At 40.4% G+C, this 15,207-nt stretch overlaps 1 protein-coding gene across 1 annotated transcript; it reads right to left on the bottom strand.

Moving 5' to 3' along the window:
* Positions 1-1,842: 1,842 nt before the first annotated feature.
* ANAPC5 (anaphase promoting complex subunit 5) lies at positions 1,843-15,109 on the bottom strand. The gene is made up of 16 exons (XM_010289263.1): positions 15,033-15,109; positions 14,713-14,822; positions 14,129-14,324; positions 12,830-12,896; positions 10,989-11,090; positions 9,637-9,827; positions 8,617-8,698; positions 7,794-7,883; positions 6,667-6,848; positions 6,051-6,186; positions 5,741-5,815; positions 4,839-4,960; positions 3,955-4,062; positions 3,316-3,463; positions 2,579-2,741; positions 1,843-2,175 (listed from the first exon to the last, which is right to left on the bottom strand). The coding sequence occupies exons 1-16, from the start codon at positions 15,101-15,103 to the stop codon at positions 1,961-1,963; spliced, it is 2,058 nt and encodes a 685-aa protein (XP_010287565.1). The 5' UTR covers positions 15,104-15,109; the 3' UTR covers positions 1,843-1,960.
* Positions 15,110-15,207: the final 98 nt, after the last annotated feature.

Below are 15,207 nucleotides of genomic sequence, written 5' to 3'. Positions count from 1 at the left end.
ATTATTTTACCCCCGGCCGCGGGCTGCCCGGGGCTTCCTCCCCTCTGCCCTTGCGCAAAGACAGAATTTCCAGCATGAGGTCGACTGGGTCCACGCGAGGTTACCTGCATCAGCTCCCCTGGACCTTCACGAAACGGTTGCCCAACGCCCCGGAAATCAGCACCTGAAGGGGTTTTTAGAAACCAGTTGGTTGGAAATGTCAGCACGGCCATCGCCGCTGAGCACGGCTGCCACTCGGGTCACCGTGCTGCAGCACCAGGATGGAGGCAACCCTGCCGCCCGGGCACGGCCTTTAGCTCCCCGGCTGGCACCAGCCCTTTGTAAACATCTCCCTTGCTTTGTCCATGCTAATTATTTGGGTTTTCTTATCGAGCACATTCCCATCAAGCACCGCTCTTGCGCTGAGCTCACCTGCAGTTTTCTGATCGACTCTTTTTTTCGTGCAGTAACAACTTCCAGCCTTGAGCAGATGCAAACACCACAGCTGGCACAAACCATCTTCCTCATTTTGCTTTGAGACCCATTTGTGGGCATTGCTGGGACATTGTAGAGCTCCCCAGAGCACAGCCAAGCTTCCACAAGAGCTTCATGGATAAACGCTGCTATTTTGACCAGGATCTTGAAAGCCACTCTAGAAACCAGGTTGATGCACTTAGTGTAAAATAGTAGGTGCTCCAAATGTTTTATGGACTGCGCGGTGCCGATTAATGGAGGTCTGATAACGTAGCTGAGAGGGGACAAGCCACCAAACTCGGCGCTTCCGCAAAACTGGGTTACTCTTCACTGTTAGAAATACAGCCTTCGTTTTAAAGCCAGGCACTGATTATCTGCCAACAGCCACGCTGCAACACTAATTAATGGGATGCGTAAACTATTGCTGGACAACCCTCATTTCAAGCACATCTTAAGAGCTTCTCTCTTCCTGCCTTAGACAGCAAGGCTCCGGCAGAGCCAGCTTTAGGTCTGGTCTTGCTTTCTCATTGCTAACAATGCCACGGCTTAATCTAGCGCTTCCTGGCAGGGTAGCTCCAAGCATTTACACTAATGATGTTCAGCTTTTGTATTGTCACAAGGCGAAACGACTGGCACCCCCAGCCCCTAAGGTTCACCCACAAAAAGTTTACACTCACAAAAGTGCAACCCCATCTGCCTTGAAATCCCACACTACAGCTGAAACAAAATTTTCTTCCAAAACGAGGATCTTATTGCTCAAAGTAATCGGCAGCATATCGGCTGTTGAGCTAGCTGTGATCTTCAGACATTCACCCGTGAAACCAGAGCAGGTAAATGACACGCAGCACCTATGGGAGAACACATACAATAAAAACATTTCAGCTGAGCTGGGGCTTTTGTTCAGCACTCTTTACTTTTCTCAGCTGCTCTTTGCACAGGAACACATGTAACAACAATGCTGGGACTTTGCACTATGAGACCCTTCCAAATGGATCCTGGTTTTTTTCCCCTTCTGCCAGCACCATGTGTTTCCTCCAAGTAAACAGCGACTGTAGACAGGTTAAATGCAAGTACACGTTTTAAATGAGATGCCCCATTCTATACCACCTAAAATGAACACAAACATACCTACATTTTTTGACTATTTTTTGTACCCCAGTGTTCAGAAAGCCAACATTGATTCTGGAAATGTCACTACTAAGAACAGATATTATTTCATCATGACTGTGCTACTCCCCTCAGTGTGTTTATAACGCAGTCAAGAGAGTCTTTTCTTTTTTTTTTTTTTTTCACCCCATTCAATTCTTATTTTTAATTTCAAGTACAGAATAAAAGTGAAATGGGTGGAAACCTATGTTTTCCCTTAAGTCATTACAAACAAAACACAAGTTTGTTCAGGAGAAGACCATGATTTATTGGCAGTTATTTTGAAACACGGATGACTGAATATAATACAAAGACATTTGTACAAAAACAGGAAAACAAACAAATCTCATCTTTAAACGCATCACTTGAAGGCATTGATTAAGGGGACACCATGTGCTGGCAGTTCCTGGTGCAACTGACGGAATAACATGGCACATTTGTTCCTTTCCTGGGTCTTGCCTAGGGTGTGGAAGAGCCGGGCTTGGAAGTAGAGGACGTCTCGGAGCTGCTCTTTGCAGTCCACTTTGGCAAAGTAAGTCTTGGCTTCATTTAGATTCAAGATAGCAGATTCCAAAGCTGTGGAAAAAAGGGGGACAGTCATATTTAAGATAATATCACAATAACAACCCCAAGCACTACAGCTCAATTCTGAGGAGCCCAATTATAAACTCCTCAGCTTTTCAAAACAATTTGTGTCTTAGCAACATGGTCTTTCAGCTAGTTTCTGTTATTCAGCCTTTGCTGAAAAATACAGGCGTGACAGTATGCAGATAAACAAGATTCCACCATAAACACTGCATCTGTTGAATAACTAATGACAAATAAATTTTGCTATCTGATAACTAGGTAAAACACACTCCGCTGTATCATTTAAACTTTTTTAACAGTGATCGTGTAGCAGGACTCCAGTATATGCAGTGGTTTGCGCTTCTCAACTTCTGAGCGCAGTTTCAGTGAGGAGAATTACTCTTCACACTACCTTCAGTCTTCTTTTGTGGAGTGTAGGAATCTGCAGAAGCCACCTGACATTTGGCCACCAAGAACATGGCACAGCCTTTGTCCAGGACAGCACCATGGGCCAAGACAGGCTCTATTGCCATATGCAGAATATTCAGGGCTTGTTCAGGAATGCCAAGGATCAGCTGAAAGAGAAACAGTTGCGGATTTAATGCAGGAATCTAACCAACATGTCACACCTGTTTCTAATAACACAATGCACTACAGACAAGGATGGAAATTTTTTCCCCACAATCTTTTAAATCAAAACTTATTAGTAGAAATGAGCTGCTATCCAAAATGATTAGGCATGGCTTCTCCACTGCAGTCAGTGCTGACAACCACGTCTCTGCCAGCTCAGAATAAACAGTATAACTGAAATTCATTACAAGCATTATTTTATTTCAGACACATGCCAAACTGTGCTACTAAAAAGCCAAAACACTAGCATAAAAAACAAGAACCGAAGAAATTAAGGCAGGGCCAATTCATGCTTGCCTGCTTAACTGTATGCAATAACTACTCATCTTAGTGATACACACGAAACTCAATTTTTATTAACTCCCTCAAAAGATTTTACATTTAGAATATACTTCTTCATAATCGATAATTTAATTCCAACAAGGTTGTGTTCTTAAATCTCACAGGAGTAAAAACAGTATCCAGGTCCCCAGAATAAACGTTGCCCTATAGCCCTGTGAAAACAGAGATCAGACATACCTGGGAGAAAGCCAAGTTCAGCAGAGTTTCAGAAGCCAAGTACTGTAGACTATATTCTCGAGAGAGGGCAAGAGCTTGCAGCAGGACAGGCAGCGCAATGGTATGACATGAAGATCTCCAGTAGAGCTCTGCTATTGACAGCAGTACACTAATCAAAACCGAGGGAAAGAATTACAAACATTTTCTTTTGATGAAAAAGCCTACTCGCTTCCCAAACAATTATTCCATCCATAATGGTATTGATTTTATTACGAATTACACTACTGCATATACAATAAACTTAAATTATACCCTTAAGAGGGGATGCCACCGACATACAACTACTCTGAAGGTTAGCACAAAGGTACAGCTACACGCATACATTTCTGTTTGCTATTTATTTCATACGCAGTGTTTCCTTCTTCTGTAAGTCTGCATGGAACTTATTACCTTTTAGTTTACATATTAAAGATAACTAGGGTTCAATTCTACAATATTTTGAGGATTCCTCTATACCAGTAATAAACAAAATTATTTTGTAATCTCCAAATCATAGTAGGTAATCTGAAGACTAGTGAAGTCTGAACACAGACAAATTGAAACGTCTGATTCCAATTGCTGCAAAGTGGCTTTAATAGTCTGAAAATGAAACATTCTTACCTAATCACCATCTCTGTGTTCTTGATTTTCTGGCAGTGGATCAACAATTTCTGCAAAAGTTTGTGTGCCTCTGACATTTGATTTTGGGCCTTCAATACAATGGCTTTTCTGCCACGACAGAAAGAAAACACCACTGATCGTATTTTTATATTTTAGATACAATTTTGCTCTTCAGAACACAGTAAAATAGGCCTCTATTTTGTGACCGCTTTTTCTTGTAACCACAGAACAGCATTCTGACAAAGTGTACGCATGCTACACACACCGGCAGGGGGAAAACCAGGTACCTCTGATTCCAGCCGGACAACTCACAGGCAGAAAGCTTCAAACTCATAAAACAGCTTTAGATAGAAAACGGGGATTGCCAAAAACAAAGGCCAAGCAGGCAGCAGAAGTGCGAGGGCATGCAAGCTAGAAAGCACAAGTAATTTATTTGTAAGAAAAACAGGTATGAGGTAAAGTAGCTAAAACTGGCTTGAGCTAACAAGGATATGGAGCAACAGGGCAAGAGTGAGAACAGGGAAATAAGAAACAAATACACAGCAGCAGGGGATGCTATTTGACATGAAATTCTGCTCTGTGCTCAGGTTTGAGTACAGTTACTGTGGCAGATTTTGAAGAAGTATTTTGTGTTCTCACAACAGGTCTACAGCTCTAGAATAACACCAACTTCAGCAGTGCTATTACAGTTCTTAAAATGTCCACAGAAACAACTAGAAATTATACTGCATTATTGCTAATGGAGTAAGCACTACAGGTTAGACAACATGACCATAATTAGTTCTGGAAAGGGAAGAACATGTAAGCACACGTGAGTGCCAGCAATCATTTCATTATCTTCATCGGACACACCTGCAAGTACATGCAGATTCGTGATTTCTTACCTGTATACGCCTTCAATGCTATTAAGTGCTGTAATTCCTGCTACAAGAGAATCTGCTATATGATATCTGCCATCATTCATGGCGCTCTCAAACTGTATTTTCTGATCAAACAGCATCCAAAGCTAAACAAAGAACATCCAGGAACGAGTTTTAGAAGTTGTGCCTGCTCATTTTCTAATTCTAAGTTAGAACTTACTTTTTATTTTCCCCTGTGGGTATTTATGTCTAGACACACCTACCTCCACTGCCCAATTAGTGGATTTACTAAATTACTGTCCTCAAAAGAAATGCTCAGGTCTGAATTAACGCTTCAATACTAACACTTACCTATTTGACTGCATTTTAAGTAAAAAAGGTTTTTTAAATCATTACTAATGCTTTGAAACTGTAAACTTGTTCTGTAACAAAAAGAGAAGAACCAAACTATATTTAATGGAATCTTGAACACTTCAACGTAAGTATTATCTTAGGGACTCATGTGTTAACGTGTCACACAAAAAACAGCCTATTCTCTCTGTTATTTCTGGATTGTAATATATCAAAATAAATAGCACTAATTAAACAGAACTTTGAAGCTCCAAATCAATGCAGAGCATTTAATTCCTATACATGCTCACGAAGGAGATGTATATCCCTCTGTCAATGACATTTCTATTTAAACAGTTTTTTCTTAGGAGGCCACGGTGAGATAAATGTCTCACCAGTCTTAAAACAACAGAGGTGTCTTTTTCATGCTTCTGTAGAAAAGCTTATGCCGCACAGCTTTCCGTGAAGTCATGAGCCAAGTGAAATGAGCAACATATAGCCCAAGGCATACCGAGGAAAGAATTCAGAGGCAATGGAATTCAGATCCTATTGTATGATAGTTGCATAATTCACAGGCTAAATTATAAATATTCTACCTGTGCATGCTGACTGTTGGGAGGGAATCTTTCCTTTAGGTGTTTCAGTATTTCAGAAGCAGCTGCAAAGTACCCCTGTAAAACAGAAATAGCACTCCGATTAACGTACACTGGGGCAAACACCACTCCCCTTGATTTCAACACATCCCTCATGGAGAGAACTTGCCAAGCAAAACCCCTGTATTTTCTTCACCCCCGATGCAGACATTAAAGGCAGAACAAAACACGAGTCAAGACTCGCACTCTGTCAATAACACCCACACGTTCTCTCACCCAAATGACATTTTGTGCAACTAGCCATAAAACTCACCTGCTCTGCATGTAGCTCAGCCAGGTGACACAATACTACGGCAAAGGACTCTGTGTTATTCTGCTGAACGCCCACGTTCACAGCCTCCAGACTGTTCATGCTCAGCAACGTCTGAGCTTGTTGAAGTGCCATGGTGCTTGTGCAAGAGAAACATCTTTTAGCTTTCAAGCAACAAACAACAACCATTTTTCATCTATGGTCTTGTTATGACAACAGTCTACATTTTTTGGTAAGCCAGGGGCCTGGGGGAGAACAAAAACTTGTAAAACAAGAGCTGTCCAGGAACTCTGGACTATGCAGGCACATCAAGTACCACATACTGAAAGCTGCACACAGTCCAAGCACAGAGATGCTGAAAACGGGGGCACAGGAACAATTTATGCACTATTTGCCACTACTAAATGGAAACTCAATCTTTTCTCCGGTATGAGTTTTAAAGGAACACAAGAGAATGGAAATAATTGCACTCAGCCTGTACTGAATCACAGTCTGATTCCTTTATTTTAGTGCACTGGAGAGACACAGTCACTTGTTACACCTATATAAATAACTCAAAATGCATTATATGCTAACAAATACAGTGAGCCAACTCAAGAGTTCAAAAGAAACAAAATACCTGCGGCCGTATAATCTCCAAATGGCAGTCTTCTGTGCTATACTAATATCAATAAGCTCTGACAAGCTGTGTTTCCAGTGCAACAGATCAGAATCTTTTAAGGCATCCATTAGTTTGTTGGCAGCCTTTCCTGCAAAAGCTCTTTGCTGAACCAAGGACTGTATTCCCAGGGAAGCAAGGTACTGGGAAGAAGAAGAAAAAAAAAAATACCAACAGCATTGAAAGACAATTGAGTACACTATGCTTGCAAATTACACCAGAGGAAGAGTTCTAAACTAAGAAAAAAATCCCAAAGTAAAAGATGTGATGTTATTCAGCACAGACAAAGGAACACTGCTCCAGGCACTTCTTTAAATACCCACTTATGCACACCCACACATATGTGAATACCATTTTGCTAGATGTGAAAGGTAATTTCCACTCCCCCACACAGAAGTCTTAAAGAGGATGACAGGACTTTTACCTGGATTTCTCTGATGATGAAACAGCTGTGAAAACACAGGGCCTTCCCTCCCCTTCCCCATCAAATGGCCATGTCTGCTCTCACCTCCCAACATCAGCAGTTTAGCTCCTTTTAGAACAATTCTCTTAAAGATATTGCAGATCTCGGGGAAGACAGAACTAAACATTAAGAGCCAACAGATTCAGGGCACAAAACTATCTAAGGAGAGGGCTGCCTTGCAAGATTTCACAGCTGTGATAGAGCTGTACAAGTAAACGTGTTCAAAGTGCTGCCAGAGGCACCAGCACAGAGTTTCACAGAAGGCAGAGGCATAGGAACCTCCCTTGAGCACCAGCAGATTGTGCTACAGGCCTAAGGCCAAAATGGGGCACGGGGCCAGGCTAGTAGCCACAGAGAGTTTTTCTGCCTGAAAGACAAACAAGTTAGAAGGAAAAACAGTGAGCCTTACAATAATGTACTGCCATTGAAGCAACTGAACTCTGGTTTGTTAATAAGGACAGTAAAAAAAAAAAAAAATAGAAACAGCTAGATTTTGGAGTGTTAAAATATATTTGTTTAAATTCAGTTACATATTTTGAACAGACGCAAAACCCTATCATGCACACTCCCCTCACCACATGTGTTTGTCCTAGAATAAAGTTAAGGATATATGAAATGTACTTACCGGCAAACCAAAATGTAAAGACTTGTTTACAGAATGCTCCAGCAGAACACAGCTATCAAATATCTTCTGCTCCAAGATGTACAACCAGCTCTAGCAAGAAAAAAAAAGTTAAAATCTCATGGCAAATAGCTAATGGCTGCAGCACTTTTAATGTCTCTTACATTTTGCACAGAATACACAAAAACTCACTGGAAATACAAACCACTCTTCAGAATTAACATGATACTAAGGAAACATCTATTAAATGCTGCACAGCAAAATATTTCCAAAATGCAGCTAGGTTGGAACACTGGCGTGACAGCAGGCAACGCTGGAGGTTCAGAGTACACACAGAAACCCCATTATACAGTTAACTATGGAAAGAAGTCTCTCAGGAGTTTGATACCATCAATGCCAATTCATTATAACAGTAATGCTAATTACAGAACAAAATACAGAGGAATAGAAGTCTTTCACTCCTCCTTTTGAGAATCCAACAGACAGTATGGAGGAAGTTTATGACATACTTTTTCTCTTTAAAATGTATGAGAAATTGTAAGACACGTATTGAGCTTAGTGCTGAGATCTTAGTACTCTGGGATCACTACTCCTGTTTAAGAAAGTAATCCCGAGTTGCAACAAAACCGTCCCATGACCTCTCTACAGTTTATTGCTGTGGGTGACCCATCTGCCAGAAGCAATGTCATCCCACTGTTGGACAGTCATATTTAAATCACTGGTGCATTTGATGAGATACTACTGTAAGAGTAGTTCTGCAACAGTTCACTGAGCTCAGATAACACAGACAAAGGTGACAACCTCCATTTCAATACAGCTATCTTACCAGGCAGTGCTGCAAGCAAACATGGTCGTTAGACTCTTGTGCAATTCGGATGGCTTCCTGAAGTGCAAGTTCAGCCTGTTGGCTATCAGCAAACAAAAAGGGGAGAACATATTAGTATTCCCACAGTGCTTAAAATACAGCATTATGATAGAGGAATATTGATCTAAATTATGCATATCGTGTTCAGAAGATAACTCTGATTTAATAGACTGCTGAGAAAGCCTGTGTTTTCCTCCTAGCACTTCAGCGATGTATTCTATTCTTGAGGATAATAAGCAAGATGGCATCTGCATGCCACCACAAAAATGCAACTGTAACCCCTAAGTGGGCTTTCAAACCCTGTACATGCCAATGCGCCAAATTACTGTTTGAATAGGAGCAACGTTAAGTATCTGCCTGTGTAGAAAACATTGCTGCCCTCAATTTTGCAGATGTCCTTCCCTCCTCCAGTCCTTTTACATGATGCATCCAGGCAGCAGTCAATAAATGCAAACCATATATGAAGATGAGGAAGCCAGCTTTGTCAATAAAATAACACCCACCCCTAACAGCATTTTTAAATTAAAAAAGCTCAGATGGCTCTTTTTTTTTTTTTTAATTACTCTTTTTCCAGATCATCAGCTCTATGTTGATTTGAACGTTAGCAGAAAACCAACCACACTTTCTTGAGAATGCAGCTGAAAATAGACATTTGTGTCCACTGACCTTTCTGAGGTCATGGAAATGTAGTAATTGAGAACTTAAATACCTTGGAAACAGTTGCAACCAGACACGGACAAATATCAACTTTTACCCTGCTGTAGAGGGCTCAGTTATTATGGAAACCAAATAAATGTCAAAACAAAAACAAAACTAAACCAAGATTCCAAGAAAATTCCAACCCAACGCAACTACAGCTGTTATCAAATTAGAGAAAGTCCCTTCTCCTGAAGAGATTTTCGGAATGAACAATAGGTCTATCAGCACTTATGAAATGCAACAAGATGAATTTTAATTGTACAGTACAATATATTAACTTACTAATGGCCAAACCGACAGTGCAGTGCAGCTAGATTCAGAGCAGCATATCTCAAACTCCGACCGTAACCTTCATCCCCATTGCTTTTGCTTTCTGCTCCAGTGAGAATTAAACGGTCAAAATAATGAAGGAGGCTGTGTGTTGAACTGAAGACATCTTGCACTCTGAGACTATTTAAGTAGCTTAAATAATGCTAAAAATTGAAGCAAAATCAGCTTTAACTACACAGAACTATTAAAACTAAGTTTTTGTTTACAATTACTATGTATCTTCTCACTGACAAAGGTTGCCTAACAAGTGCAACTGAAATACTGCATGGCCAGAAAAGTACTTCATCAGCAGTGATACTGGTACTACCTGTGCAGAATTTCTGTAAATCTTGGATAAAACTGGTTGCTTTCCCTAATAGGAACTTCCAAATGGTATCCCACAGGCCAAGATCTGGCCATCAAAATTATCCCACCCAGCCCGAGACCTCTACGTAGGTAGAATCCCTGTATTTATGTGCTAAGTCAGAGTGGCAACGGAGGTGGGACTCACATTGTCTCTGCACTCAGAAACATACTCAAAAGCGTGACTACTGCTTCCCAATGCCATGCAGATAGAGAGCAGATGCTAAAACTATGTATTTTCTTCTTGGCATTGAGACCTGGGCAGGACAACCCTTTATGTCAGACAAACAGAACACTACAGAGGACTTCTGGAGTTGTGAAGTCCACCCCCTTTCATGGATATGTCCCCAAATGGGAGCAAGGAAAATCCTGTCTGCCTCAGCCCAGGGCTACTGGGAGGAAGAGTTAGAAAGTAAGGCAGGAAAGAGTTGACTGGGAACTCATGGAACTTGCTCCAGAATAAGATCTCTAGGAACAAGGTAAATGCTTGCAGCACAGGTCTGGAACCAACTCTCAGTATGAGTTGTCTATTGCTTCCAGTATAAATTGCTCTTAAGCAGCAGAAGTGAAATGAACATCAGTAAGCAAAATCAACAGATATTGCACTTAATACTGATTTTTAAACTATGGGAGTATGAGGCCTGAAATTTCTTAGGAAAACGTGTAAAAAAAAAAAAAAGTTTTAGGTTTAGTTCAACAAGAATGCACTCACATAGTCCCACCAAAATTAAAAGCATTATATCTATGCATAAAGTGAGGCATGTGGTAAAGTACTTAGCTTAATTAAGGTTTCTGTACTTCCAGGAGTTTCAGTCTGAATTACTAAACATTTACATGCAACTTGCTCACATTTTTATCATCTGCTTATATTTCAATATAGAATAAATTACTCCCAAATAATCCTATCCCAGAGATAAGAAATCCCTTTAACAATCATTTTCGATGACGAAAAAGATGCTTACTGCTTCAGCAAAGTCTGGATTAAATTTTAACAAGTTGTTCAATTCCTTTTGTAAAGATGCTGGAGTAAGAGCCTTTGTTTCATCATTCTTTAATAAAGAAGCCTGGAATAAAAATTGGAAAGTAAAAGTAAGTAACTCAAACTGGAGGGTTACAAAGATATTTTGATATACGCTTGTCAGTTTGTTATCTGCTTGGAGAGAACATTAAAGAAGGTTTTGTAACTGCTCTGTCTACTATGACGCTGAAACGTCAGTGGCAGTTTTATTCTATACTGTATTATAGCATTCACTTTCCAGAGATCAGAGAGACCAAGTAAAATAAAAGCTCATTCAAAACACTGTTTAAACGTACTTAAAGAATTCTATTTTAAGTTTCTCTTTGAAGAACTAAGACAACGGATTGCTCACTGAGATTACATGTATCTTCTCACAAAAAAATTCAGGAAACTAAATGAATCTATAGTTTGCTTTGGCAAGTAGATCAATTCATAAAAAATTATAATAGTTTAGTTACTAGAATAAGTATTACTGAATACTGAATAATGAAAAGACTTCAAATTTCAGAACCCTCCTAAACATCCCAATTCCTCCATAATACTCTAATTAGGAAGGAAAAAAAAAATTATACACACTGGTAGCAGACACTCTACATAAATCACATCAGCTAAAAAACATAGTATAACAGAATGTCACTGCAGATAAAATCCATACCTTGCAATATCACTGCACCTGTCTTGTCTCATCATTCAACCCTATTTCTAACTCTGCTCCTAGATAAGGGGTCCCCTATTCTGCATGCGTGTTTACGGTGGCTGGAGTGCCAGCAACTGGAGCTAGATCACAGGGGTCTGTGTGTCTGTGGTGCCAGCAACTGGAGAGTATATGTGTCAGTGGGTGACCACTGATGAACATCAAGCTGGACTAGGCAGAAAGTAGGATAAGCAGCTCGAGAGCCAAGTATTTCAATAGCCATAAGACTGGGCCAGATAAGTCTCTCTGAACGAGACAACTGGAGGACATCCAGGCCAACCAGGACATCCCAAGCCAACTGATGAAGAGACTGTGGCCTCTGGGTCAACTGAGAGATGCATCTGTATGTGTGTCAGGTCTTTCTGCAAGAGGCAACTGGAGACAAGACAATCCAGGGACTAGTTACTTGATAAACTGAGTGGCTAAGCCCAGTTACTGGTGGAATCAAGACAGACAGTCAGTCTGAAAGAGTGCGCACAAGAGCATACATGTGTATCTGTTTCACACTAATGGATCTTCATCCTCATCAGCCAGAGAGGGGAACAGGGTTACAGATAGCATGCTCAGCCTCATCACTGGTTGCACTGCGTGTTAGGGAGCTGCAGGAGCCTTGCCATGATGTGGCTACCAGATTCAACAATCCCTAACAATAAAGATCCTAATGGGACAGAGAAGTTGCTTCGGACTTGTAATACATAATGTTTCATCCACATTTTAAATACATTTTATTTTTTTAGTAAACTATTATAAACATGCAGCGCATTTACTGACATTTGTGCCCATGTGTACTTCTGCCCTGTTTTGTATTTACCAACTGGAATAATCAACAAAACTGCACATTTAGCAGACATCAAATCTGAGGAAAGTAGTTGCAACAGAACTGAACTTCTCAGAATCAAATATCATCACACAGAGTACGTGCCTAGATAAAACACTTTCAGCCCCAAGTGCTCATACTGAGCAACTCCATGCAAGATATCAACAAAACTTTAAGAGATCTAAGAAAACATCATGTCTGACACTGTGGATAAAATTGAAGGTGAAATTCATGTTATGGATCATTTACTCAACTTTATTCAGAATTAACATACCTGCTGAGAAAGAAAATACTCTGCTTGTTTCTGGGAAAGAGGCCCACTGCAAGATATCTCTTCTTCCCTAATAAGAAGCATTCTGGTTAGAAACAAGGGCAATGAAATAGAATACAAAAAAAAAAAAAATGTATTTTATCAGACACTCCACACTTTTGCTTTATAAAGTTTTATGAGATATTAGAGCTCAACAGCATGAAAGGAAACCTAAAGGAGAAAATTTAATAAAGAATAACATCTACTACATCAAAGTTAGCAATCCAAATGATTCCACACAGTTTAGTTGTAATCTTCAACCTGCAAAGACCACGGTCAATATGAATGTTACCCTAAATACATGTGAAAATGCAAAGAAAAACAGCAGATGGAAGAGTTGGGCTTGACATATTCAAATGCCTTTGTTTTTCCTTTCTTCTGAAGATAGTCACAATGAAATGAACCGGCACTTTGGCCACATACATCACTCCAGAAAACAGCTGTTCTGCAAGAGCAGGCAGAAATTTATTCCATGGAAAGACAGCAACTACAGCATACAGCCAGACTCCAAAAGCCGTTAACTGACTCATGCTGTAGCAGAGCATGCACAAGCACAAGTTTATATAAAGACATTTTAGAAAGTACCTTTTAAATACATGGATACACAAAATGTGTTTAGGATTATTCTTACAGTGGAACACCTCTTTAGCAGGTGAAAAGTCTCAGTATTTGCTTCTCATTTTTGATGTAAATAAACATCAGTTCTTTTATTTGGAGAAGGTTGAAAAGAGAAACTAAAACCATTAAGCTTAACTTTTCCTTAGTGAGCAACCTTTCCTTGCTGGAAGCAGAAGTGACCTCTCCAACCGCGTTATCACATCACACTAGCACAAGCAGAGAGGTCACTCAGCAGTGGGCTGTACAGAAGGGAACTGTGGGCAGCATCTGGCCTTCAGCTTGCGATTCACTAAGTGAGCATGAGAATGCGGTACCGCCATCTTCTATGAGACACTGAGCAGAACTGTTGCCATTTACAAGTGTTACCACATGGTGGCACCAAGGAAACGGAGAGGCCACCCAGCTCTGCCGGTGTGTGTAAGGCTTCAAAAAAATACAAGATTACAGTACACTCTACATCTCAGTATCACAGCTGAAGTCGTTAGTGACAGGACATGCACAGGGCCTAGATGGGAATTTGTGGAGTTTGGATGGTTTAACAGGAGCAGCATCTTGAGCTTAAGTTTACCCTGACGTGTACAGGGTAATGTGAAATAAGACTAATTCTCTTAAGAAGTAGGAAACGCTTTAATATTAATATATCACCTTAAAGGTACATCAAGTTCTTCTTTCTCCATTTTCCCCTCCAGTTCCTCTGTATTCGTCAGTTCCATATCACTCTCATCAATTCCACTTTTTTTCTCATCATTCTGAAAGTACTGCTGAAGGGCAGTGTAAAGTTTATAGACCTGACTAAAAGAAAGCTTATTGTATGCCAAGATCATATGGCGCAGAAATAAACCTGCAAAGCAAAACAGCTGTTATGACACCTGTTGTAAGGCTGTTGTTTCAGAGAGGAGACTAGAAATCATAAAACCAGAAGCTTAAATTGCATTATTTAATTTTGCTTAAGTGTCTCATCTCATTGATAAAACTCAATTTTGCAGGCTTTAAATACGGTATTAGTCTGTGAGATTTGCCATTAAATTATCTGATCACAGAAAAATTAAGACTGGTAAGAATTGCACACTATGCAAAATTATTGGTTAATATGAAACATCTAAGCAAGGGAAAAATCGTATTATGCAATCTTTACACCTCCCCAGAAAGAAAAATAAAACTATATCCTGAGCAAATTACATCAATGACAGATATCACATCAAATAAGCTTATGGATAACAATTAGTTACCTACTACACTTGTTTTATGAACTTCTGGCTCTGTCCCTGTAAATGAATCTGAAAGGTCATCAAAAAATTGTTCCATATCTTTCAATTCTCCTTCTGCCATAAGTTTTAACCTGAACAGGGAAAGAAAACCACATTTTTAGGATATTAATATTATACATAAAATATTCTTCTATTTCAAGTATAGGTGAGCAAACACAAACAGAACCAAGTGGTAGCTAATTCATGAGGCCCAGAAGGTTTTTATACTCCTGAGCCAAATCAAAACCCCGGGTTAAGGGTTTCCTGTGGGCGGGGATTCCAGGCGTGGCCTCGGCGCCCACCTGATGTGCACGGAGCTGGCCAGGTGCGGGCAGGACTCCTCGATGGCCTTGCGCAGTCGCGACAGCGGCATGTCAGGACCCTGGGGAGGAGAGCGACATGTCACGACAGGCTACAACGCAAGCGGCCCCTCAGGGTCGCCCTCCTTCCCCGCCAGGGCCAGGCCCAGGCCCATCC

This window comes from Phaethon lepturus, unplaced genomic scaffold, assembly GCF_000687285.1.
Source record: "Phaethon lepturus isolate BGI_N335 unplaced genomic scaffold, ASM68728v1 scaffold43296, whole genome shotgun sequence".
NCBI classification, from domain to species: domain Eukaryota; kingdom Metazoa; phylum Chordata; class Aves; order Phaethontiformes; family Phaethontidae; genus Phaethon; species Phaethon lepturus.
The sequence above is the reverse complement of the archived record's forward strand: the minus strand, read 5'-3'. Positions and strand labels throughout refer to the sequence as shown.

Excerpts from the sequence above, each read along its gene's own strand:
- ANAPC5 (XM_010289263.1), bottom strand. The coding sequence starts at position 15,103 with ATGCCGCTGTCGCGACTGCGCAAGGCCATCGAGGAGTCCTGCCCGCAC. Across the intron at positions 4,961-5,740 it reads CCAACAGTCAGCATGCACAG|CTTTGGATGCTGTTTGATCA; the intron begins GTAGAATATTTA and ends TTCTTTGTTTAG. Across the intron at positions 2,742-3,315 it reads TGAACTTGGCTTTCTCCCAG|CTGATCCTTGGCATTCCTGA; the intron begins GTATGTCTGATC and ends TTTCTCTTTCAG.